This window comes from Phoca vitulina, unplaced genomic scaffold, assembly GCF_004348235.1.
Source record: "Phoca vitulina isolate PV1807 unplaced genomic scaffold, GSC_HSeal_1.0 scaffold16, whole genome shotgun sequence".
NCBI lineage: Eukaryota > Metazoa > Chordata > Mammalia > Carnivora > Phocidae > Phoca > Phoca vitulina.
This window is the reverse complement of record NW_022589719.1, coordinates 237715-261567: the sequence shown is the minus strand read 5'-3', so window position 1 is coordinate 261567 and position 23853 is coordinate 237715. Positions and strand designations below refer to the sequence as shown.

Below are 23853 nucleotides of genomic sequence, written 5' to 3'. Positions count from 1 at the left end.
CTGTCAAATAAATAAATAAAATCTTAAAAAAAAAAAGAACAAAAGGATTTCTTATCATAAATAAAATTTTAAATGTTAGGAAAGTTTTTAATTTCATCTTTTTAATTTAAAAATTTGCAAATATTTTATAATGTACATAATGTATTAGTACAGACATATATTTAGGTAAATATCATATTTGGGGATGTGGGCTTAAAAATATTTCATTACTAGAGATGCATGATCAAAAAAATTAGCTATAGGTTTTAATAGCTATTTTGAAAAAGTCCAAGTGGAGCCAAAGCATAACTCTAGGATGGTCAGTTGTAGTCATCAGTGCCTGTCATGATGGAGCATTACTCAAATTTCCAAAACTATTGACCTTAATTTCCCAAAATTACTAATGCACTTCTCCATATTATGGAATATATTTATGAGATGTTCGTTAACATTATATTTAAAATTCTTCATGTAATAGTAATTAAATTCAGTGTTATCAGGAACATTATCAGGTTATAGCTAAAGTCAGGTCATAATATGTTATAGTTGTTCGGCTTTCCTTACTTAGGTCCCCTGTATTCCTTGACCATATTTTCCCAAAAAAAATCAAAATGGGGTCACAAACCTAAATGTACTAAGAACAATAGTGGGTGAGAAAAATTGAAATTATACCTGCAGGTTGTAAAAATTGGGTGTAATAGTTAAAGTAAGACTCTGGATCCCTGTAGGATACAATGAGTTCATTTTCCTTGTCTGGAAAGAGTACAGTCTTTGCTTTAATGATCCTTCTGTAGGCCTCATATAGAGGATCCTTTGGGGAACTAGATACTCTTTTGTGCCTGTCATTTCCAAGTACTGAAATTCTTTAGGGACCTTTTAACTCTTCCAAATCACTTTAGGAGACTTTAGTATATGGACCCTAGAGGTTGTGAGGCCTTTTAGGACCTGAAGAAATTGTTTCTTCCTATGTAACTCATTAACCATCAATAACTATTGTTTCATATAATTGAAAGAATAGAATCCTTGGAGTAGATGTATAGTATGTGGTGCTTGCCACCAAGTAGAGAATGTTGAAGGAGTCCACACCATCTTGGGGCAACTTTCATGTTCCCCTTGTTAATTTGGTTATATGTTCCTGATAACACTGAATTTAATTACTATTACATGAAGAATTTTAAATATAATGTTAACGAACATCTCATAAATATATTCCATAATATGGAGAAGTGCATTAGTAATTTTGGGAAATTAAGGTCAATAGTTTTGGAAATTTGAGTAATGCTCCATCATGACAGGCATTGATGACTACAACTGACCATCCTAGAGTTATGCTTTGGCTCCACTTGGACTTTTTCAAAATAGCTATTAAAACATTTGGCGGCGGGGAATGCCTGGGTGACTCAGTCAGTTAAGCGTCTGCCTTCAGTTCAGGTCATGATCCCAGAGTCCTGGGATGGAGCCCCGCATCGGGCTCCCTGCTCAGTGGGGAGCCCGCTTCTCCCTCTCCCTCTGCCTGCCACTCCCCCTGCTTGTGTTCTCTCTTTCTCTCTGTCAAATAAATAAATAAAATCTTAAAAAAAAAAAAAAGGGTAGTTGCTTCAGGAGTCATACTGGGGAAACTGGTTCTGCACTTGTTTTTTGAAGTTAATATTTGTATTCCTTTATTTTTATTTTGTGCTAAAATACATTTATTTTGTACACCTGGGTAGCTCAGTCAGTTAAGTGTCTGCCTTCAGCTCAGGTCATGATCCCGGGGTCCTGCCACTCCCCCTGCTTGCGCTCTCTCGCTCTCTCTCTCGCTCTCTCTCTCTCTGTCTCTGTCAATTAAATAAATAAAATCTTTAACCAAAAATAAAAAATATATATAACGTAAAATTTACCAATAGTGACATTTAGGTCATTCACAGTGTTTTGCAGCCATCACCACTATCTAGTTCCAGAACATTTCATCACCCCAAAAGGAAACCATGTACACAAGAAGCAATCACTCCCCATTTCCCCTCTCCTCATGTCCTGGCAACCACTAATCTGCCCTGTGGATTTGCCTGTTCTATATATGTCATATAAATGGAATCCTACAATATGTGGCCTGTTAAGTCTGGCTTTCACTTCGCATCATGTTTTCAAAGTTCATCCAGGGGCGCCTGGGTGGCTCAGTCGTTAAGTGTCTGCCTTCGGCTCAGGTCATGATCCCAGGGTCCTGGGATCGAGTCCCGCATCGGGCTCCCTGCTCCGTGGGAAGCCTGCTTCTCCCTCTCCCACTCCCCCTGCTTGTGTTCCCTCTCTCGCTGTGTCTCTTTCTGTCAAATAAATAAATAAAATCTTTAAAAAAAATTAAAAAATTAAAAAATGAAAAAAAAAAACAAAGTTCATCCATATTGTAGCATGTATCAGTACATCATTCTTTTTATGGCTGAGTAATATTCCATGGTATGGATATACCACATTTTATTCATCTATCAGTCGATGGACCTTTGGGTTGTATCTTTTTGCTATTGTGAATAGTGCTGCTATGAACATTCATGTACAAGTTTTTGTTTGAAAAACTGTTTTCACTTCTTTTAGGTATATACTCAGAAGTGGAACTTCTGGCTCATATGGCAATTCTGTGTTTAAGTTATTGGTGAATTAATAGTGTGCTTTTGAAGATCTTTATTAACAGCACAAATGGATCTAAATAGCTCTACTTTTTTGAACAGCTTCATAATATTTCGTCATATGGATGTCTGTCTCCTGTTGGGAGACATTTAGGTTGTTTTTGTTTTTTTCTGCTTACAAATAATAGTGGAGAGAACATTGTTATACAAAAATTTTCATGTACTTCTCTAGCAAGATAAAGTAGAATTACTGAGTCAAAAGATACATGTTTTCAAAATTTATATTGTTAAATTGTTCCCAAAGAAGTTACACCAATTTATACTCTCACCAACAGTACATAAGTTTTCCGATCTGCTTTCTCTTGATTACTTTTATTCTTTTTTTTAAATTACTTTTGTTCTATATTAAACATAGTTAATGGGATCATCATCCTGTGACATTTTGATCATGGTTACTATGTTTATTATGTTATCATGTTTACTATTATGTTTATCTTTTATCCCTAAATAACAGTAATAGCACCTGACATTTTTCTAAGGAATCAGTAATATATGCTAGGTACTTTACATATATTCACTCACTGTTACTTTTCTTTATTTTATAGATGGCTCAGAGAGATTGTGGCTTAGGACATGCAGTTAGTTAGAGGCTAAACTAGGATTTCAAACGTAAGTTTGTTACCAGTTTCACATGATTCACTCCAGAAATAGTCTCTGCATATACAAGCATAAATGTTTGTGTGTGGGGGTATATGCGTGTGTGTGCATGGAGAAAAAAGTGTTCCATAGTTGTAAATTTAAAAATAGCATGTTGTTGAGCTATGGAGCAAAGCAAAATTTGCTCAATAGCCAGTGGTTCTTGAAACATGGCTTGTGGATTAATCACTTATATTAGAATCACCTTAAAATTACAGATGCCTGGGGTTCATCCTATACCTATGAATCCTGAATTTCTAGGGGTGGAGCCTGGGAATCTACATTTTAGATGAGTAGCTCAGGTAATTCTTATACCCATTAAAGTCAGTATTCTAAAAATTGTAAATAGTGACATAATTGCAAATTGTGGAATCAGCACAGAGGAGTATGACCAGCATTTTATAAAAATGAACTAGAACAATAGAAAATATCAGAGTAACATTAAGGGTATTTTCTGTAATGTTTTTGGTTTTGTTTATAAACACATATGCATATATTGTGTCTTGGGTTGCAATAGAAAATGTACTTCATGGCATGCCCATCTCATGGCATGGGTCGTGATCAAAATTTTGAAATTCACTGTATTGAAGCTGAAAATCATTGATTTAAGGTCTTTTTTTAAAAACCTCTTTTCCCCCTCTACATTTACCCCAGGTAAATACTCCTTCATTAGCCACAACATGCCCTTCATAGTTGAAACTCAAGTCACCTTCTCTCTAGGAAGTCTTCCAGAGTAACCCTTTTGCCAAATCACTCATTACTCTTCATGATTTTAGTATTGGTATGTGAAATTTATGTTGTATCTTTTTTTTCTCTTACTGGGACATTTTATCAATAGATATACCTTTTATTCTTAAGACAATCCTCTCTAAAGATAGAGGTATGGCATAACATACTCAGTTCATGGCCTTAGTTTGCCACATATGGTAAATCTTAGAAGGTCTCAGTGTTGTTTATACAGTTCCAAAACCCAGATCACTGTGGCAGTAACCGTTAAAGGCACTCACTTGAACTGAACAGTGATTCCCTACCTTATCTTTTGATATGGGTGTTCTTGTTTAACATTTTTTTTAAAAGTCTACCTCTATTCACCAGACAAAAATATCCCTTCTAGTCATTAACTGAAATAATGCCTAAAGCTACTGGGACATCATTGTTTGATGGTGCCCTCCCTACCCCCACAACATAGGAAGGTTTTTAATAGCTATCATCTTTTTTTTTTTTTTTTTTAAGATTTTATTTATTCATTTGACAGAGAGATAGCGAGAGAGGGAACACAAGTAGGGGGAGTGGGAGAGGGACAGGGGGAGTGGGAGAGGGAGAAGCAGGCTTCCCGCTGAGCAGGGAGCCTGATGTGGGGCTCGATCCCAGGACCCCGGGATTATGACCTGAGCCGAAGGCAGCCACTTAACCGACTGAGCCACCCAGGCGCCCCAATAGCTATTATCTTAACACAATTTCTAAATTAAGGGTCATCATCATTTCTAGAATTTTGCGTCACAATGAAGAATAATTTGAAAAGAACATATTTTTATGTAACTTTTATTATAATTAGAACGGCTTAGCACTATACCAGAGAAATGAAAATACTTGTACTGTCTCCAGTATATTCAGACTGATAATACTAGCTAGAATACTTCAGTGAGGTCTCCACAGCATTGGGACATTATTATTTCATTGCCTAATTTTCCAGTCATTTTGAGTAAAGTAATTTAGCAGTGATTTAAAATGAATGTGTATTTCCTTTATCACAACATCATCCTCATAATCTGAGAACAGTAATATATCAGAGCATGAATTATTATTTGCTGGGTCTTTTGACATGCTTGATATTGGATTGATATCCCCTAGTCTGACTATAAGTAGCCACTGGTCTAGGGCCTATGGTTTGGGAACCAGTGGGTTGGCAGGAAGAATGTAGTTTTTCTGGGCTACCTGTGCAGCTGGGATAGAGGTATGAGGTTTGTATCCTGGGAGTCCAGATGGTGATTGGCCCCTGACCCAGGAGGAAACTTATCACTATGCTAATAAGTAAGTGGTAAAGTTAGGATTTGGAGCAGGCAATCTCATTCTGAAGCCGTCCATTCTAACCCTTGAGCCCTACTGTATTATATCTAAGGCAAGGCTTATATCTCTAAGCCCTGCTGTATTATATCTAATGTCATTCACTTTGTGTTCTTAGGGCCTGGTATAATTACCTGTAACATAACGGGAACCTTAGTAGAGGCTTATTGAACTAATTATTATTGAATGAACTTTTATTAGGATCATATCTTTACATAATCATGCTTAAAGTCCTTCCTAATTCTCTTTATAACTGTGAAATCTTTTTCCCCATATTAAATCACCAACTTTTTTTTAACTCTATTTTTTATTCAAGTATAATTAACATACAGTGTCGTATTAATTTCAGGTGTACAATATAGTGGTTCAACATTTCTCAGTGCTCATCAACATAAGCTTACTCTTAGCCCCCTTCACCTATTTCACCCATGCCCCCATCCACCTCCCCTCTGGCAACCCTCTGTTCTCTATAGTTAAGAGTCTGGTTTTTTTGTCTCTCTTCCCTTTTTTTTTTTTTTGTTTGTTTGTTTTGTTTCTTAAATTCCATATATGAGTGAGATCATATGGTATTTGTCTTTCTCTTACTTCACTTTGCATTATACTCTCTAGGTCCATCCATGTTGTTGCAAATGGCAAGATTTCATTCTTTTTTATGGCTGAGTAATATTCCACTGTAGGGAGGGAGGGAGGGAGGGAGGTAGATACCACATCTTCCTTATCCATTTATTTATTGATGGACATGACTTGCTTCTATATCTTGGCTTTCGTAAATAATGCTGCAATAAATATGGGGTGAATAGATCTTTTTTAATTAGTGTTTTCTTTTTCTTTGGGTAAATATCTAGTAGTGGAATTACTAGATCATATGGTGAGCTTATTGTTAATTTTTTTGAGGAACCTCCATACTGTTTTCCACAGTGGCTGCACCAGTTCGCATTCCCACCAACAGTGCACAAGGGTTCTTTTTCTCCACATCCTTGCCAGCACTTGTTATTTCTCATCTTTCTTATTTTAGCCATTCTGACAGGTGTAAGGTAATATCTCATTGTGGTTTTAATTTGCATTTACCTGATGATTAGTGATGTTGAGCATCTTTTCATTTGTCTGTTGGCCATCTTTATGTCTTCTTTGGAAAAATGTCTGTTCACATCCTCTGCCCATTTTTAATTTGATTGGTTTTTTGGTGTTGACTTGCATAAGTTCTTTATATATTTCGGAAAATAACCCTTCATCAGATATATCACTTACAAATATCTTCTCCCATTCAGTAGGTTGCCTTTTTGCTTTGTTGATGGTTTTCTTTGCTGTGCGAAACCTTTTTATTTTGGTGTAATCTCAATAGCTTAATTTTGCTTTTGTTTCCCCTGCCAGAGATAACATATCTAGAAAAATGTTTCCATGGCTGATGTCAAAGAAATTACTGTTTATGTTCTAGGAATTTTATGGTTTAATATCTTCGCATTTAGGTCTTTAATCCATTTCGAGTTTATTTTTGTGTATGGTATAAGAAAAAGGGCCAGTTTCAGGCGCCTGGGTGGCTCAGTTGGTTAAGCGACTGCCTTCGGCTCAGGTCATGATCCTGGAGTCCCGGGATCGAGTCCCACGTCGGGCTCCCTGCTTGGCAGGAAGTCTGCTTCTCCGTCTGACCCTCCCCCCTCTCATGTGCTCTCTCTCTCTTTCTCATTCTCGCTCTCTCAAATAAATAAATAAATAAAATCTTAAAAAAAAAAAAAAGAAAAAGGGCCAGTTTCATTCTTTTGCATGTAGCTGTCCAGTTTTCCCAACACCATTTGTTGAAGAGACTGTCTTTTTCCCATTGTATATTCTTGCCCCTTTGTCATAGATTAATTGACCATAAAAGCATGGGTTTATTTCTAGACTCTCTTCTGTTCCATTGATCTATATGTCTACTTTTGTGTCAGTGCCATACTATTTTGATTACTACAGCTTTGTAGTATATCTTGAAATCTGGGTTTGTGATACCTCCCAGCTTTGTTCTTCTTTTTCAAGATTGCTTTGGCTATTTGGGGTCTTTTGTAAAATCATCAACTTCTAAGGGAAGACCTGAGAAGGAAGAGCCCAAGGAAAATATTCTGAGTGCAAAGAATTTAGTTGCCTTGAGACAGTATTTACCAAACCTAGTTGTGCCTGAGAATCACATGGGGAGTGGCATTCCTGAGTGATATTTCCCTTTATGTATTTAAATAAATCTTCAGAACATGGGATAATCTGTAATTTTATTACACTTCCCAAGTTATTCCTGAGTACCCAGCCTAGCATTTAAGAACTGCTGCAGGGGATTGATAGGAACGGAAGACTCTCTGCTTAGTCAGAAGCAGCTTGAAGTTAGATGGAAAGATATTTATATTACTGTTTACATCTTGCATGTGTATCTTCCCATCTAACTTCAAGCTGCTTCTGACTATAATGACTGTAATTCACGACAACAAGAGAGTAATGAGGCAATATATGATTAATTGCAAGAGAATGGTATAGACAGTGAGCACTCTTGTTGGAGTTGAGTGGAGGGAGATACTACTTTCAGCTAAGTAGGATTGAGGTATGTGCCGGATCTACCAGGATAAGGGAGATTTGGATTGCCATGGGGAGGAGGGTGGGGATGGGGAATGTAGCTCTTGCTAAGTGACTAGATCTTGGAGATGGACAGATGAGCAAGACACAAACAATCCCTGCTTTCGCAGAGCTCATAACATGCTTAATATAGTAGACAGTTGAATAGATATCTATCTAACATGGTGAGCACAGTGAGAAACATTCAAGATAGAAAGAATTTGAGTAAAGCCCATATCAGGAAAGTGAGAGAAATATGTTGGGGTAGAACAGGGACCAATTCAACCTGAGCCAAAGGTTTATATAAGGGAGTGTAAGAAATACTACCTTCTAGGCTCAAAGGAAGAGAGTAAAAGGCCTGGGAGCTTGGGAAATCTTACGGAGTAGGAAGCCTTTCTTGTACTTCTGAAATCATATCAGACAGCTTCTATTCTATTTACTCATGAGGCAACCTTGAGGGTGAGAGCACTTGTAGCATTCAAAGTAGAGAAAGGGGGTAAGAAATGAAATGATCCTGGCAAGATAGGTTGGGATCAAATTGTAAGGTCATGAATTATTCACTGATATTTGGTGATATGGACAAGTCACCTAATCTCTCTAAATATCATTTTCCTCATCTTTTTTTTTTTTAAGATTTTTTATTTATTTATTTGACAGAGAGAGATAGCAAGAGAGGGAACACAAGCAGGGGGACTGGGAGAGGGAGAAGCAGGCTTCCCGCGGAGCAGGGAGCCCGATGCGGGCTTGATCCCAGGACCCTGGGATCATGACCTGAGCCAAAGGCAGACGCTTAACTGACTGAGCCACCCAGGCACCCCATTTTCCTCATCTTTATGAGGGTTTTGGACTCCATTTCTAAATATAACATAGTGCTTAAGAGTACTCTGCAGCCAGGCTTGAATTCTGGCTCCATGCTTACTAGCTCTATGACTGAGCAAGTTACTTAACTTATCCATGCCTCAGATTCCTCATCTGTAAAATGGGGGATGACATGACCCCATAGTGTGCTGTAGATTAGATTAAATGAGTAACTATATGGAAAGCTCTTAGAGTAGTACTTGGCATATAGAAGTGGTCTGGAAGTGTTAACTATACACCTTCCAATTCTTCAGGTTTTGACTCATTACCAGGTATCCAGTCTGAACACTAGAACACAGGAATTATTTAAGAGGACTCATGAAAAACCGTAATTAAAATCCAGGACCTGCTGTCCCCACAGCTGTGTCAAAATACGAGCTAAACTTGGAAAGGACACATTGCACAGGTGTTTCCTTCTGAAACTTGTTTAGAGATGGCCTTAGAGGCTTCATTAAGAGTATAAAGCCCGGAATCTACTCATTGTCTCCTTGGGATGCTAATATTACTTTATAAATGTTGACTGGACTACTGCCATCTATTGTGTTGTTTTTCTGTTGTCTGTGCTGCTGATAAAGTCTGGCCACTGTTTTGACATGCACTTAACTATAAAACACATTGTGTACTAGAGAGTAATGAGTTGTAAAACAGCACATGTGTGCTTCAGGATCAGAAGACTAAACTCCAGAGAACAGCGTTTCCTAAGTCATAACAGTTGCTTACCTGTAGGTCCCATGGAAAGAAGAACCTAAAACCAAGAATACTGGGCTTCAGTATAAGGAAAAGCCTGTAAAAAAAATGAGCCAAGACATTTTATCTTGATTTAAAGATTTTCCAACCATTTTTTTTTTCTTCTTTGGAGAAGAATCCTTAGTAAGTAAAAGAGATACAAGCAGAGCTGCTCTGCTGGGAGAGGTCAAAGTAAAGAGCATAGAGCTATGCCTACCAGCTTTCTTTCCACTTATTCCCAGTCCTTCCATGTGGCCCCTGAGTCACTTTCAAGGAACTCTAGGACTCCTAAACTCACAGTTTAAAAATCAGTGATGCAATTGATTATAGGTTCATTTTTCCAATAGCATATTACCTATTTTTCCTAGGAAAGTTGTGCATTAGAGAAAAAGTGAAGTCCTTGTTTATGGGTTCCGGGTCCTGTACTTTATTTTCTTTATCTTTATTGCTCTCTTCCCCCCCTTGGGATACACTCTTGCTCTTTATCATCTTTCTAGAAGCAAACCTCAGCCCTTTGTATACTTCTGTGGTTATAGGATTGATCTGGAGGCAAATATGCCTGAAAGCTCTCCACTTATAGAAAATAAAAAGAAAAACAAGAGCAAGAACTTGATTAAAACCTAGACCTCGAGCTCAGACTGTTTCTTTTTATTCATTAGATTTGTCTGCCTCTGCTCATTCCAAGGTGGTGATCTTCACAGTCAACTCTTTGGGTAGTTCTCAGTCCTACCTGGATGTGGTACAAAGCAATGTGGATATGTTCAGAGCCCTTGTCCCAGCTCTGGGACATTATAGTCAACATGGTGTCCTGCTCATTGCATCTCAACCCGGTAAAAGGTTTTAGTTTAAATTAATCTGACAGTCCAGAGCATCAGTAGAATTGCCATTGCTGATAAAAGTCATAAAACTAGATTATAAAGGAACAGCTAGGCTATCCAAATTGCTCTTAAGCTGAACAATACAATACCTCCATATCCTGTCAGCCAGCCACTTCTTAGGACTGGCATGAATTAGAAGGTTACAACTTACAATTTTTTATGTCATATCACTATCATTCTGTTCCAGGTTTTTAGCCATGTCTCCTTCAGTGAGAAAATAGTTGAACACAACAGAGAAAAATACAATGGCTTATGTGAAAGATCTTCTGTTAGCTCTGAAGTGTCATAAAATATTAGTGAGCATGCCAGTATGCGTTGTTAACTTTTCATATGTTGCAAATTGTTTTTGGAACTGTTTTACTTAAAAAAGAAGTATTTTCAAGGAATTGGGTGGTACTGGACTCAAACTGGTGAACAGAGTTTCTTAATGTCCCCAGTCTACGGGTATGCATTTTACATGTCTTCCTATAGTAATTGGTTGAGGGACACTGGTCTCTTTAATTCCTGACATCCCATTGGCATGGCAGAAAAAAGTAGTTGTTTTTGTTTGTAATGTTGTACTGCGTAGTGGTGGTATGTGATCATTATTTTAATTTTAAGCTAGAAATTCATCTAAAGATATAAAAGAGAGCTTGACCAATGAAAAACAATTATTTTCTGGTTATCTGTTCCCAGTTAACTAGGAAAATATCTATTTTACACTCAATTTATATTTAACAACAAAGTTATGTAAAATCATGCTGAAGCCTGGCTAGTGTTTTTAATATATATTAAAAATACAGTTTGCCTCATAGTGCATTTAGAACCTAGGGAGAATATATAGAAGCTCTACTATACTTATTAACGTAATAAGTTTTTGTTTATGAACTAGGCTAGAAGTGTATTTTTAAAAATCTTTGTATTTTCACCTTGTGTGCGATATTCAGTGGAAATCATGACATATGTAACATGGAAACTGAGTGCATTTCCTGTAAATCGAGTGATCGGAATTGGATGTAATCTGGATTCACAGAGATTACAATATATTATTACAAACGTCTTGAAGGCACAGACGTCAGGAAAACAAGTATGGGTTATTGGTGAGCAGGGAGAAGACAAAGGTAAGAAGTACTTTTTTATTAGTTATATTGATAACCTAAGTCACCCAGTGGCCATGCTATTCAGATACATCTGAAGATACTGGAATAGTTGCGCTTACTTGGCTTTTGCTTCACTTTTTAGTGCCTTTTATGTAACAGACCCTGTATCGTGAAGAGACTCTTCAAGTGTGGCATTCTGTTTATTTACTTTTCCGTAAGTTTAAGACTAGGCAAGAGCCCTTAGTTTTATATTTTTTAATTGAATTTCAGAGTCCAGGATTAACTTGAAAGTTTAATTCTCTAGAGAGCCACGTTTAAATAAACCTTAACACATATACAGAACTCTTTCCTTTCCTCTCCCCACACTTCAGTCTTGCTTGCCTTTCCTAGGTTCAGACTGTCTCCCTAGGGCCATACCTCCTGTCTGTTTCTCACCTTTTTTAAACACAATTTTCACTCTTTGTTTATCCTTATGACCTCTTTCACCAGCCCACTTGCTCTCTTCCTACCACAGAAAGCATTCAGTTCCCCAGACTGGAAACTCCTTTTCCTATCCAAAAAGAATACTTTCCCTATCCAACTTGAGAATCTCTTCCTTTACTCCTTTACTGTTTCCCTCATGTTTTAAAGTCAAGTTGGTCAGGTGACAGAAGTTCTGTGTTTGTCCTCATTTTGTATGTAAGTACCTACTCTTTCCTCACTACTGCGTAAGTGTTCGTATGATCTAAAAGAGGCATGGGGCACCTGGGTGGCTCAGTTAGTTCTGGCTCAGGGGTGGTCTCAGGGTCGTGAGATTGAGCCCCAAGTTGGGGCTCAGTGGGGAATCTGCTTGAGATTCTTTCTGTCCCTCTGCCCCTCCCCACCCCCAGACTCTCACTCTCTCTCAAAATAAATCTTTTAAAAAATAAAAGAGGCATAGAGCGTGGTCTCTTCCTTTATCACACTTAAAAATCATTTTAGAGCAAGAAGGAAAGTATTTATGTGATATTTTAGCTAATAGTGAAAGTATAGGGAACTATTTGATTAAGTGCCAGAATGAGTATTATAGACTTACAGTGCTTAGCTTATGAGTGAGCATTTAACATAAGTAGAAATGACTGGAGAAAATTCTATATAAGACATCATTGAACTGGACTTTGGAAGAATGAATAGGATTTGAATAGAGAGAAAAGAGTGGGAAGGATACTCCAGGAATGGGAAATCAGAAGCAGGCAGAGGCACATATTAACAGTGGTTGTATCTGTGTTAAAGGAAACTTTTAAAAATGTGTATTTGTCAGTATTTCCTAATTTTGTCATTATGGATATTTAGTATTTGTATAATTTTTAAGAAATTTTTAATAAAATATAGCAATATTTAAATCTGTGTAAATTGGTACTGGCTACCTAGAAAATTCAATGCTAGCAAGAGCCAGGCTGTAGAATAAACCCTTACAAAACCTGATTTTGTGATTGAGCAGGATGACTTTTCAGGCTCAAAATGCTCCCTACACTAGACGCTGATCAAGAGGACCCTGGAAAAGGGTAGCAAACAAGAACTTGGAGCAGATGTATTGGAGTAATGAACGTCTAGGGTTGCAAACATACCTTAGACCCCATATTTTACTCACTAGTACTATTTGAGTTCTGGTCCACGTTGATCTCTTGCTTCTCTGATTCTTGCAGCTCTCCTAATTAGTTTGCTGTTTCCCCTCTTGTCTACCCTGCAAATGATGCCAAATAAATAATGATGTTAGCCAGAACTTTACTATGTGCTTTCCTGTATGAATCCAATCTTCCTAAATCACATTACTCTTTTCAAAAACCTTCACTGACTTCCTCTGACCAAACTATTAAATTCCTTTGCTTGGCATTCAAGAAATCCCAAAATAAAGCCCTAATCTTCCTTCCCTATTATAATTAAGGAGGTGGTAATGTTATTTGAGAGTTGGAAGGGACACAGGGGATCAGTTACATTTTGTTGTAGGGAGCCAGCAATGGATACAGAGATGGTAAGAGTGATCTGCCTAAGAACCTATAGTTTTTAGGGTCAAAGAAGGACTAAAACCCAGGTCTTGTACCTCCCAGCCCTACCCAACAGCTTTGCTTCAGCCACAGGGAACTTTGCCCTTCTCCTTCTTTCTCAACATATTCAAATCTCATCCTTTGAGGTCTAGGTCAAGCCCTCCTTACTTACACTGTGAAGCTTTTCCTGATCACATCACTCCACAGTGATTCCTTCACCCCTTTGAGCTAAAAGCTATTGCTAACTATATGGTAATTAACCGTATAACCAGGAAACATGATGCTTATTCTTTTGTTAAACTGCTGTTTATTCTGGCCCAACTTGAATATTTTGTGTGTATACCTTCTCCTTATTGAAAGTGTAAATTATTAAGCTGTTGTCTTAGTTGAAAGTCATACATTCACATTGCAAAAAGTTAAATAGTACAGAAAGGTATGTGCAGTAAAAAATAAGTCCCCCTTCTATGCCAGATCCCCAGTTTTTCTCCCTAGATTCCGTCACAGTTATCAGTCTCTTGTGTAACCTTGTGGCAATGTTCTGTGCATAGATAAGCACATATATGAAATATTTCCTAGGTGGCCAGTACATACATCATTCTACACCTTGCCATTTTGCTTACTGATATGACATGGAAATGATTGCATAATAACATATATAGATCTCACTCATCCTTTTAAACTACTGGATATGTCAATATTTATTTAACCAGCCCCTCTAATAAGTTACAATTTTTGAATGAATAAAAACATTTCACAATATGGTTGTATTAATATCTCAAATTGTAAAGAGAAAATAAAGGATAGTGAAATTGATAAATAAGCCCAGGCACTGTGCTGACTGCTCTTGGAGCTATATAGTTGTGTAAGAACCTGACCATGTCTTCAGGAAGCTTAGATCTAACACAGAAAATGACTATAATGGAAGGCAGCATTGACTTGCTATGAGAGAGGTCCATGGGAAGTAGGCTAAAAACACAAGGAAAGGATATGGCAATTTTGCCTTGAACTCTCACATGGGAACTAGAAATAGAGGGATGTAGGTACATGTGAATTGGAATCACTTAAATGTAATATTATGTACTATTTGACTTATATAAAAGAATACATAAAATGTATAACGTATATTTTGAAGCATAGTAGTAGAACAAACATTCATGAATCTACAGTCAATTAAGAACATTACCAATACCACTGAAGCTACTGATGTTCTCCCCAACCCATGTCCCTGTGTTCCATCTAGACACCACCATCAGATCGCTTTTTATCCTGTCTTGTACTTTGTTTCAGAGAGAGTTATATCCATGATAGGTCTAACTTACCTTGGCCCTGAAGCCAGAAATGGACAGAGGCTCCCTCTGCTGGTTACGTGTGTAAACATCAACTGGTTATATTTTTGCATAAGTGACGTCCCTGCAGTAACAGCAATTATAATTACTTTTCATTGAAAGCCTACTATGTGTATTAAATGTGTTGCATATCTCATTTAAAATTTACAAACACCCTCTGAAGGGGTTGGTGGTTTTCCAAATTAAAAGATGAGGAAGCTTAAGACTCCATGAGGTTAAGTAATTTGCCCAAGATTACATACTAGGAAGATTTGAACCCTGCTCTCACTCCAAAGCTGTGCTTTTTCTTGCTGTGACTTAATTAGAAAGTTTATCTAAAGCATTTAGTACCGTGTCTAACACAGCGTAAACACTCAGTAAATGGCAGTTTCTATTACAGCGATCAGCAAGACAGCGATGAATAGAAACTTGGTGAAAAGACATGTAAAACTACACTTTGAAGTAAAGCAACATTAGGATTTGGAAACTGTTCTAAGAATAGCAGGTGTGCAAATAAAATTAATCCTCATCAAGTATTTCAGAGACAAATGACAGCTACAGCCTGGGGGGAGGAATACATGACATACAAGACCCTTTAGGATTAGTTTCCTGCTTCCCTCCCCTCCCCAGCTTCCTCTTCCGCTATCCTGCCAGGCACTCTGTGCTAGTCATATGGTCAACTTGCAGTTTCCTGAATGATTCACGCACTGTCATGCCTCCTTGCTTTTGCACCTGATTCTTCCTTTCCCTGAACATTCATTCACTTGGCTAACTCCTGCTCACCCTTCCAGACTGGGCTTGAGTGCCGCCTCTCCCAGGAAGCCTTTCCTAATTCTCCAGGTCAAGTAAGTTCATGCCTCTAGCATAACTGTTATCACACTGTGTTAGAATTGCATATTTACCTGTTTACCCCACCGAACTGCAAGTTCCTTGACCGTGGAATGACCTTAGTAAATGTGTTTTGAAATGATGCTCATACTATCTTGTTGTAACCAAAGGTCATTCATATTATGCCCCCCCCAAATTAGATAGCAGAACATATACTTTGGAGCTGCTGTTTTTGGCTGTGTTACTAACATCATATGTAAACTGCAGATAACTCCTTCAAATGATGGTTTAGAAATCCAAGGGTTGGATCTCAGAATAGACTGTTAGGTCATCTGCTTTGGGCTTCAGTCTTACACAAGGGAAGGTGTTGTATACAATGGAAAAGAGTTTCCCCATGGTCATTGTTCATTAAAATTTTGGGGGCCAGAGGATTGCTGTTCTTGAGAAATGGAGCCAGAAAGATAAGGATTGATTAGCTACAGTATTTGAAAGGGCTCCCTAAAATAGGTTGGACATATATTTAGGAAGTTTGAAGGGCTGGGCAGTAAATAAACAAACAAAATAAGTCCATCTAAACTTAATTGAAAATTCTAATGACTATGTCACAAGCAAAACTGAACATAGTGAAGCTTTCTCCCTCTCACCATTCTTTCCTAATGGCTCTTGGAAGTCAGGATTCAGAGAGGAGAGAATGAATATGATATATACATACACACACTCATAATTAACTTTCAGATTTTTGTGCCCCTTTCTGAGTCTTCTCATTCCTCCCTTATCCCTTTTATTCATTCTTCCAAGGTCTGTAAATGCTGTATTTCACTTAGCAGACATTTCTCCCAATTTTCTATCTATTGTGAATATACCAATAATGTACAGAAATTTTTTAGAAAAAAATTCATATATAACTATTCTGTCCAAGTAAAATATATTTTAAAAATCTCTTAATCTGTCCACATTTATTTGTATTGTTCATATAACAATTTTTTTACTCAGCATAAAAGCTTTAAAGATTTATTTATTTGAGAGAGAGAGAGAGCGTGCACGCAGGTGGGGGGAGGGGCAGAGAGAGAGGGAGAAGGAGAGAAGCAGACTCCCTGCTGAGCATGGAGCCAGATTGTGGATGCCGGGTTCAAGCTGACCCTGAGATCATGACCTGAGCCGAAATCAAGAATCTGAAGCTCAACTGACTGAGCCACCCAGGCGCCCCTTAACATAAGAGCTTTTAACATTTTTTCATGTCTTTGAATTTAACTGTTGCAAGTATGCTTTCCTCTTTGTTGATATAATTTTGGATTATGCATGAAGTCAGTTCTGCATCATCTCCTGTGTATCCTTTACTACAGTAAAAATACGTGTGAGAGGACACAAAAGAACACATGGTCCCTGTCCCCTGCAAGCTTATCATCAGTTTGAGGAAGAGATATCTGGATACATATGGTGTCCTTTGCTGCTGACCCATCACTAAATGGCCTCATTTTGAATGCAGTTTGGAAGACATATCTTGCGGCGCCTGGTGGGACAGTTAAGCGTCCGACTCTTGATCTTGGCTCAGGTCATGATCTCAGGGTCATGAGATGGAGCCCCGTGTCAGGCTCCGTGCTCAGCGGGGAGTCTGCTTGAGATTCTCTCCCTCCCTCTCCTTCTGGGCCCGCCCCCCTGCACTCTCACTCACTTTTTCTCTCTAAAATAAATAAATCTTTTTTTTTTAAAAGAGTTATAGCTTAAATATAGTCTTATATATCCAAATGTATTTTTGTTTTGCCTACCCCAGTACAGATCTGTATTAAAGAATGTCTTCACACAGATGAGAAATAGATGAACATTATAAGGGTTTCAAAATGTTTCTGGCAATTTCTATTTAATATTAAAATGTGGTGTAAACATCCAGTTCACGCACAAAGCTTTGAATTTTTGAGTTGTTTTTGTAAATGACGTAATGAGACGAAATGGTAACCCAAAAGATCCTCGTAGCAAACAGGACCCTGCCTCTCTAACAGCTGTGGAAATCTAGCCAAAATAGGTGACCAAATTATTCCTCACCTGGTGAAAGAAATTAATCTCAGTGTGTTTCCCAGTGGAGCAAATGCCAAGTGCTTGCTGCTGAGGAAAGAAAGCTTTCTACTTGGACAGTAAAACAGCCCTCGTAGAACTAGTGTTGATGAGAGAGCACAGGGAAGGAGGCTGAAGATAGGCTCTGAGGATCATGCTTTTGGGGGCATTGCAACTCCCAGGCAGTAGGCACAGCATACCCAGTGCCAACAGTGGAAAACTGTTTCTAGAAAAGGGGGAAAGGTGTTTAAAGTTTAATACAGATACCCTTGACTGCAAATGATCGTTTATCATGTCTTAATCCTAAGGGAGTTGTTAGCAACATATAATTAATTTTTCCTTTAATTTTTAGTGCCCACATGGGGTGGCCAAGAAGAAGTAATGAGTCCTAACTCTCAGGTGCAGTTGTCCAACAGGTAACACTGAGTGTCGATTTGCATTTGCCCAGTTGAAAATCGTGTATTTCATAGCTACCATTACAACTGTTTACACAGCATGCCCTTACCAGGCTTCTGCAAACAAAACTAGCTAGTATGGACAAGTTCAAAGTACAAGAGATCAGTGCTTTCTAGTCTCTGATTTCTTATCTGAAAGAAGATCCAGGAGTGCTTTGCAAACTTATTTCAGATACACTATGGACAGGTAAATGGTAGAACAGGGTTCTTATTGATAGTCCTTGATTTCCTGCTCTGATGGGTCAACATCTGAGGATATTAAGAATTTTCTTAATGTGGAAAGAATTTGTATCACTTAAATTTAATACGGGGGCGCCTGGGTGGCTCAGTTGGTTGAGCGTCTGACTCATGGTTTCGGCTCAAGTTGTGATCTCAGTGTCGTGAGATCGAGCCCCACGTTGGGGCTGCTTGAGATTCTTTCTCTCTCTCTCTCTCTCTCTCTCCTTCTGCCACTCCCCCGCTCACAAGTGCTCTCTAAAATAAATAGTCTTAAAAAAATAATAATGTATTTATTGATACATAAATACATTTGGAAACCAATCTAATATGAATGGATAAGCCATATTATAAGTTCAGGCAAAAATAAAGTGTAACACATAGATCCTTGTGTCTTTTGCCTTTGGTCAGACACCTTCCGAGGTCTGTGCCCTATAGTTTGTGCTCCATGCACCGTGTATTTTTATGCCATCTGTTGTCTCACCATCACGTAATAACATACATTTCTGCAGTTCGGTGGAGACTTTTAGCTTTTTAAACATTCAGCTTAAGACTCTTAGCCTGTAACAACTGGAAAGAATATTCTCTTAGTGAGAAGAGTAGAGTGTTATATATTCCCTTCTATAATCTTTTTTTTTTTAAGATTTTATTTATTTATTTGACAGAGAGAGACAAAGCGAGAGAAGGAACACAAGCAGGGGGAGTGGGAGAGGGAGAAGCAGGCTTCCTGCTGAGCAGGGAGCCCGATGTGGGGCTCAATCCCAGGACCCCGGGTTCATGACCTGAGCTGAAGGCAGACGCTTAATGACTGAGCCACCCAGGCGCCCCTATATAATCCCTTCTAATCTGATTCTCTACATAATCCTACATTTATAAGGAAGAAATTATAAAAGGAAGAAATCCAAACATGTTTATTTAATTTATATCATTTTTATTATTTATAAAGAGAATGTATGCTGTTATAAAACTTCATATACTACAGATATCTATAAAGTAGAAAGTGAAAAGCTGGGGGGGGGGTCATCCCACTCCCCAGAGACAACCACTATTAACAGCTTAGTGTCCACATGTCCAAACATTTTTCCAGTGCTTATGCAAACATTATTATTTTTATTATTTGTATAATAATAGATATATGCTATTCATATTACCTTGCAACTTACTTTGTTTCCTTAATAATAAATCTTGGACATTTTTCCATGTTGTCCATAGAAGTCTACCTCATTCCTCTCTGGAGCTGTACAGTACTACATTTGGATAGTGATTTATTGAACCAGTCCTCTTTTGATGAGTTGTTTCCAGAATTTTTGCTGTCTCACATAAGGCAAACATGCATATATATTTGCATACTTGCGCATATTGCAGTGGAGTAAAATCCCTGAGGAGGAATTTCTAGATCGGATGTTGCTAAATCTTCCTCCTAAAAGATTATATCACTTACCGCTCTCAACAGCAGTTATGGGAATGCCTGTTTCTCTGTAGCTTCTCCAGAAGTAGTTATCAATCTTTTTAAATTTGCCGATTTTGATAGGCAACACTGGCGTATTGTTTTAACTCACATTTAAATATTAGTAGAGGTGAGCTTCTTTTTATGTTAGCCATTTGTATTTTCTCTGTGAACTACCTGCCTGACATTTTTTTAAAAATTTTTTTATTGTTCTGTTAATCCCCATACATTACATCATTGGTTTTAGATGTAGTGTTCCATGATTCATTGTTGCCTGCCTGACATTTTAAGAAAAGTTTAGTCAGTAGATTATCTGTAGGCTTTCCTAACAATTGCTGTATAACACTTATTTCTGAATCAAAAAATATCTAATTAATACCTTAAATGGTATAAAACTAAATGTACGTACTTTGTGAATTTTCTGAGATTTATTATTATTTTTTAATTATTATTTTTTTTTTTTGGTAACCTAGAGCCATGGAACTGTTACGGGTAAAAGGCCAAAGATCCTGGTCTGTTGGACTGTCGGTAGCGGACCTGGTGGACAGTATTGTAAGCAATAAAAAGAAAGTACATTCTGTATCAATTTTAGCAAAGGTAATTGCTGTTTTCATACTTTCATCATGTTTTTAAACTTTGCAATTATTCGTATAAATCCAGAAAAAGTGACCTGACTGTACCTCAGGGGTCGTCAGTATCACTGGTTTCGAGAATAACACACCGGAGGAGACAGTTCGGTCTAAGCCCCGTCCTGCTGGGTTATGCATAAGCACTGGAAGAAGCCTGGACTTCTTCCAGGTTGCCCCTCCCCCCATGTAATTTTTGGGAAGCCTCAACAAACATTTGTGTATTCCATCAAGTTCTTCTGGTTATCATTTACCACACCTCTGCCAGTCACGTCACCCCAGACTGACATGGCAGCTCGTCTTAGCTGCTCGTCCATCCAGTTCACTTTGTCCTTTACCACTTTATCCCAAGCATAGAGTCCCGAAAGCACAGCTAAGACAAGGCACACAGGCTGAACCACATTATCTTGAAAACTCTGGAATATCAGAAGGGAAATAAAACACGGAAAGGGAAACTTAAAACAGGTTACCGTATGTGACGGGGTCCCTCCCCAGGGAGTCCACTCTGACCATCTTCTCTCAGCCCCCAACCCGCTCCCCATCCTGCAGGAGGCTAGCGCCCCACAAAGCGGCTGTCTCTGACCACGTGCTTCCTGTCTCGCACACATCTTCTGAAACAAGCATGAGTTTAGAAATTAAATGAACACAATTTTTTTTTAAAGTTCAACTCGTATCTGTTTATAACAACTAGAAAAGCAAGGAAGTATCCATATTTATGATATTAATTTTTTGCAGTGATTTAGCTCTATCATAATCCCTATTTTTTTTTCATTTCAGGGATATTATGGTATAAACAGTGAAGTGTTCTTAAGTTTGCCTTGCATCGTTGGGACCAGTGGCGTATCAGAAGTCATCCAAAGCACAGTGAAGGAAGATACAGTGACCAAGAAGCTCCAGAGCAGTGCATCATCAATCCATGGTCTCCAACAACAGTTAAAACTTTGATTCTAAAGTTCAGTTACCGGAAGGGAAAGGTCATTTAATTTGGCCAACATATATAGGGTTGAGAATTTCTGTATCTTATTACTTACCCTTACAAACTGCTTGGTTAAGGTAGACGGTTTCCGGTTAGCTTTGTAATTTGAATCCTTAGGGAGTGGGGCGGTGGGGAGAGATCTAATTTTCTGTGTTGCTCTTGAGCTATCTAAACTGTTCTTTAAACCTCCAGCAGAAGTAGACATTCATCTACAATATGCATCATTTAAATTTATGGATCCTCAGCTAAAAGCACATTCAGCACTTTGGGAATATTTTGAAAGTAATATATTTTTAAAAGAAAGTGACTCCCTGACTGTTATAATAAACACGATAAGCTGAAGGTCCAGTATTGATTTACAGAATCTGTGCTAGATGTACTTTCAAAAGATCCCCAGCCTAAGGTATTGTTTCTTCTTTAAAATATAATTGGTAGTAATGGGAAAGCATTTTGTTTCCCCTCTTCAAATTAATTAGCTACCAAAAAAAAAAAAATTTTATGTGCACTTTCAAGTAGTAAAAGGGCAAGTGAAATTTTTTAATATTTGAAGAAAAAGTGTAGTTAAATTGCCAGTGGGACTGTCCTTTCTGAAATTTTTTATAACCCTTTCTTGGGCTATATAATAGATCTCCAACATCTCAAAAATCCACTATACTATTAGTATCATAGAGAAATGTATATTTTTAGTGGAAACAGATTATGAAAAAAAAGCCAAGCAATTTACCTTAAAGCTAAAATATGAGGCTTTCTTAAAAACCATTAGTCTTAAGGAGAGGAGGTTGGATGGACTGGCTGTTCTGAGCGAACCTTTTTACCACTCCTGAAGAAATGATTCAGAGTCCGTATGCCTTTATGGGTCAGTAACTATCTTCATATGTGAAAGATAGCGCCTTATTACAGATGCGACACACAACTCGTAGTAACAGCGAACGCTGACACTTCTATTTCAGGCAGGGTGATGAGCACTTCATTATTTTATTGAATCCTGAAAATCATCCACTGCGGTAGGTTCTGTCATTTTATAGAGGAGAAAACTGAGGTTTAGTGCCCAGGTGTCACAGCCCAGGGGCACTTATCCACACAGCCTCTTCTTTTTCTAAGCAGTAGAAGGAAGAAAAAGCCTAACAGCCAAAATAGTAAGCACAAGACCGTAAAGCTGGGGTTCTGTACACTACAGAAGGATTACCTCTATTCTCACGTAGGGGCTGACTTTCTTTGTTATCCCAATATAGTTTTTTGAAAGATGGATTCCCTGACTTCCCAGACTTGCCCTCAGCAAATAGCAAAGAGGAGTATGCACTGAGATAGGTGTTTATTTATTTAGTCACAGGGTACTGACTGGAAGCCTCCAGCACACCAGGCACTGTACTGGGCAGCGCAGATACACGGTGGGCCAGCCGGGACTAGGCACAGCCCTCACTGTCCGTACAATCTAGTATGGGAGACATCGTAATCAAATCTCAAAAATAAATGTACAATTCCAAGTACAGTAAGGACTGCAAAGTTGTCCCAGTTGCTCTGAAAGCACATAACAGGCAAATCCAAACCTCGTCAGAGAGCTAGGAGCCAGGCGGTTTGTAAGGGCAGACACATCCCTGGTTAGTACTTGGATGGGAGAAACAGTGAAACTAATGCCGATTTAGTATAATAATGGATGCTTATAATGAGCTTAAATCATAAAGTGAAATTATACTGTGTCCCATGTTTGAGAAAGTATAAAGTATTTAATACGTTTGGAAAGATTCCTCGTGAGAATTACCTGGGCTAAAAAACCTTTGGCATTTGAAGAGATATGTATTAGTTCTGTGTAAGTTCACTACGTTGGGTAGATTATTTTGGTGTTACTCTTAACAATGTATCCTCACTATCCTGTTGCATGAAATAGGGAAGTAAAACTGAAAGAACCATTTCTTGTATTTTTTAAACTAGCCTTTTCTAATATCTGTGATCTAATTAGAAATTAGATAATTTCTACTATCTAATTTCTAATATGCTCTTGAATAATAACTTTACTGCAAGACATTGTGTAATAGATGAATTACCAAGAGTTCACTATATTAATTATAAATGAAGGTCAGTGAGGGCGCTTGGGTGGCTCAGTCGTTAAGTGTCTGCCTTCGGCTCAGGTCATGATCCCAGGGTCCTGGGATCGAGCCCCGCATTGGGCTCCCTGCTTGGCGGGAAGCCTGCTTCTCCCTCTCCCACTCCCCCTGCTTGTGTTCCCTCTCTCGCTATGTCTCTCTCTGTCAAATAAATAAATAAAATCTTAAAAAAAAAAAAAATGAAGGTCAATGAATGCAATATAACAAATACTTACTGAGCATCTACTGTTACTCCAAATACTGTTAGAATATAAGTATTCAAAGTTGAGTAATTGTCCTTGCCCTGCAGAAGCCCACCATATAGAAATAATTCTATCAGTTATTTCCTTAAGTGTTGAGTATTACCAATCACGTAGGTTCCATATGTAAGTCAAGAAG

At 38.0% G+C, this 23853-nt stretch overlaps 1 protein-coding gene across 3 annotated transcripts in view; it reads left to right on the top strand.

Annotated features, from left to right (window-relative positions):
• UEVLD (UEV and lactate/malate dehyrogenase domains) overlaps positions 1-23470 on the top strand; it is a 45780-nt gene extending 22310 nt beyond the window's left edge. The window contains exons 8-12 of one of the 3 annotated variants that reach the window (XM_032414168.1): positions 10151-10321; positions 11296-11469; positions 18006-18069; positions 20245-20368; positions 21175-23470. In XM_032414168.1, coding sequence (XP_032270059.1) covers positions 10151-10321; positions 11296-11469; positions 18006-18069; positions 20245-20368; positions 21175-21342 — 701 coding nt within the window. In that variant the 3' untranslated portion in view covers positions 21343-23470. Of the gene's footprint in view, positions 1-3181; positions 4450-10150; positions 10322-11295; positions 11470-18005; positions 18070-20244; positions 20369-21174 lie in introns of those variants that run through there. The other 2 variants (XM_032414169.1, XM_032414170.1) reach the window with 2 other exon arrangements.
• The last annotated feature ends 383 nt before the right edge of the window (positions 23471-23853 follow it).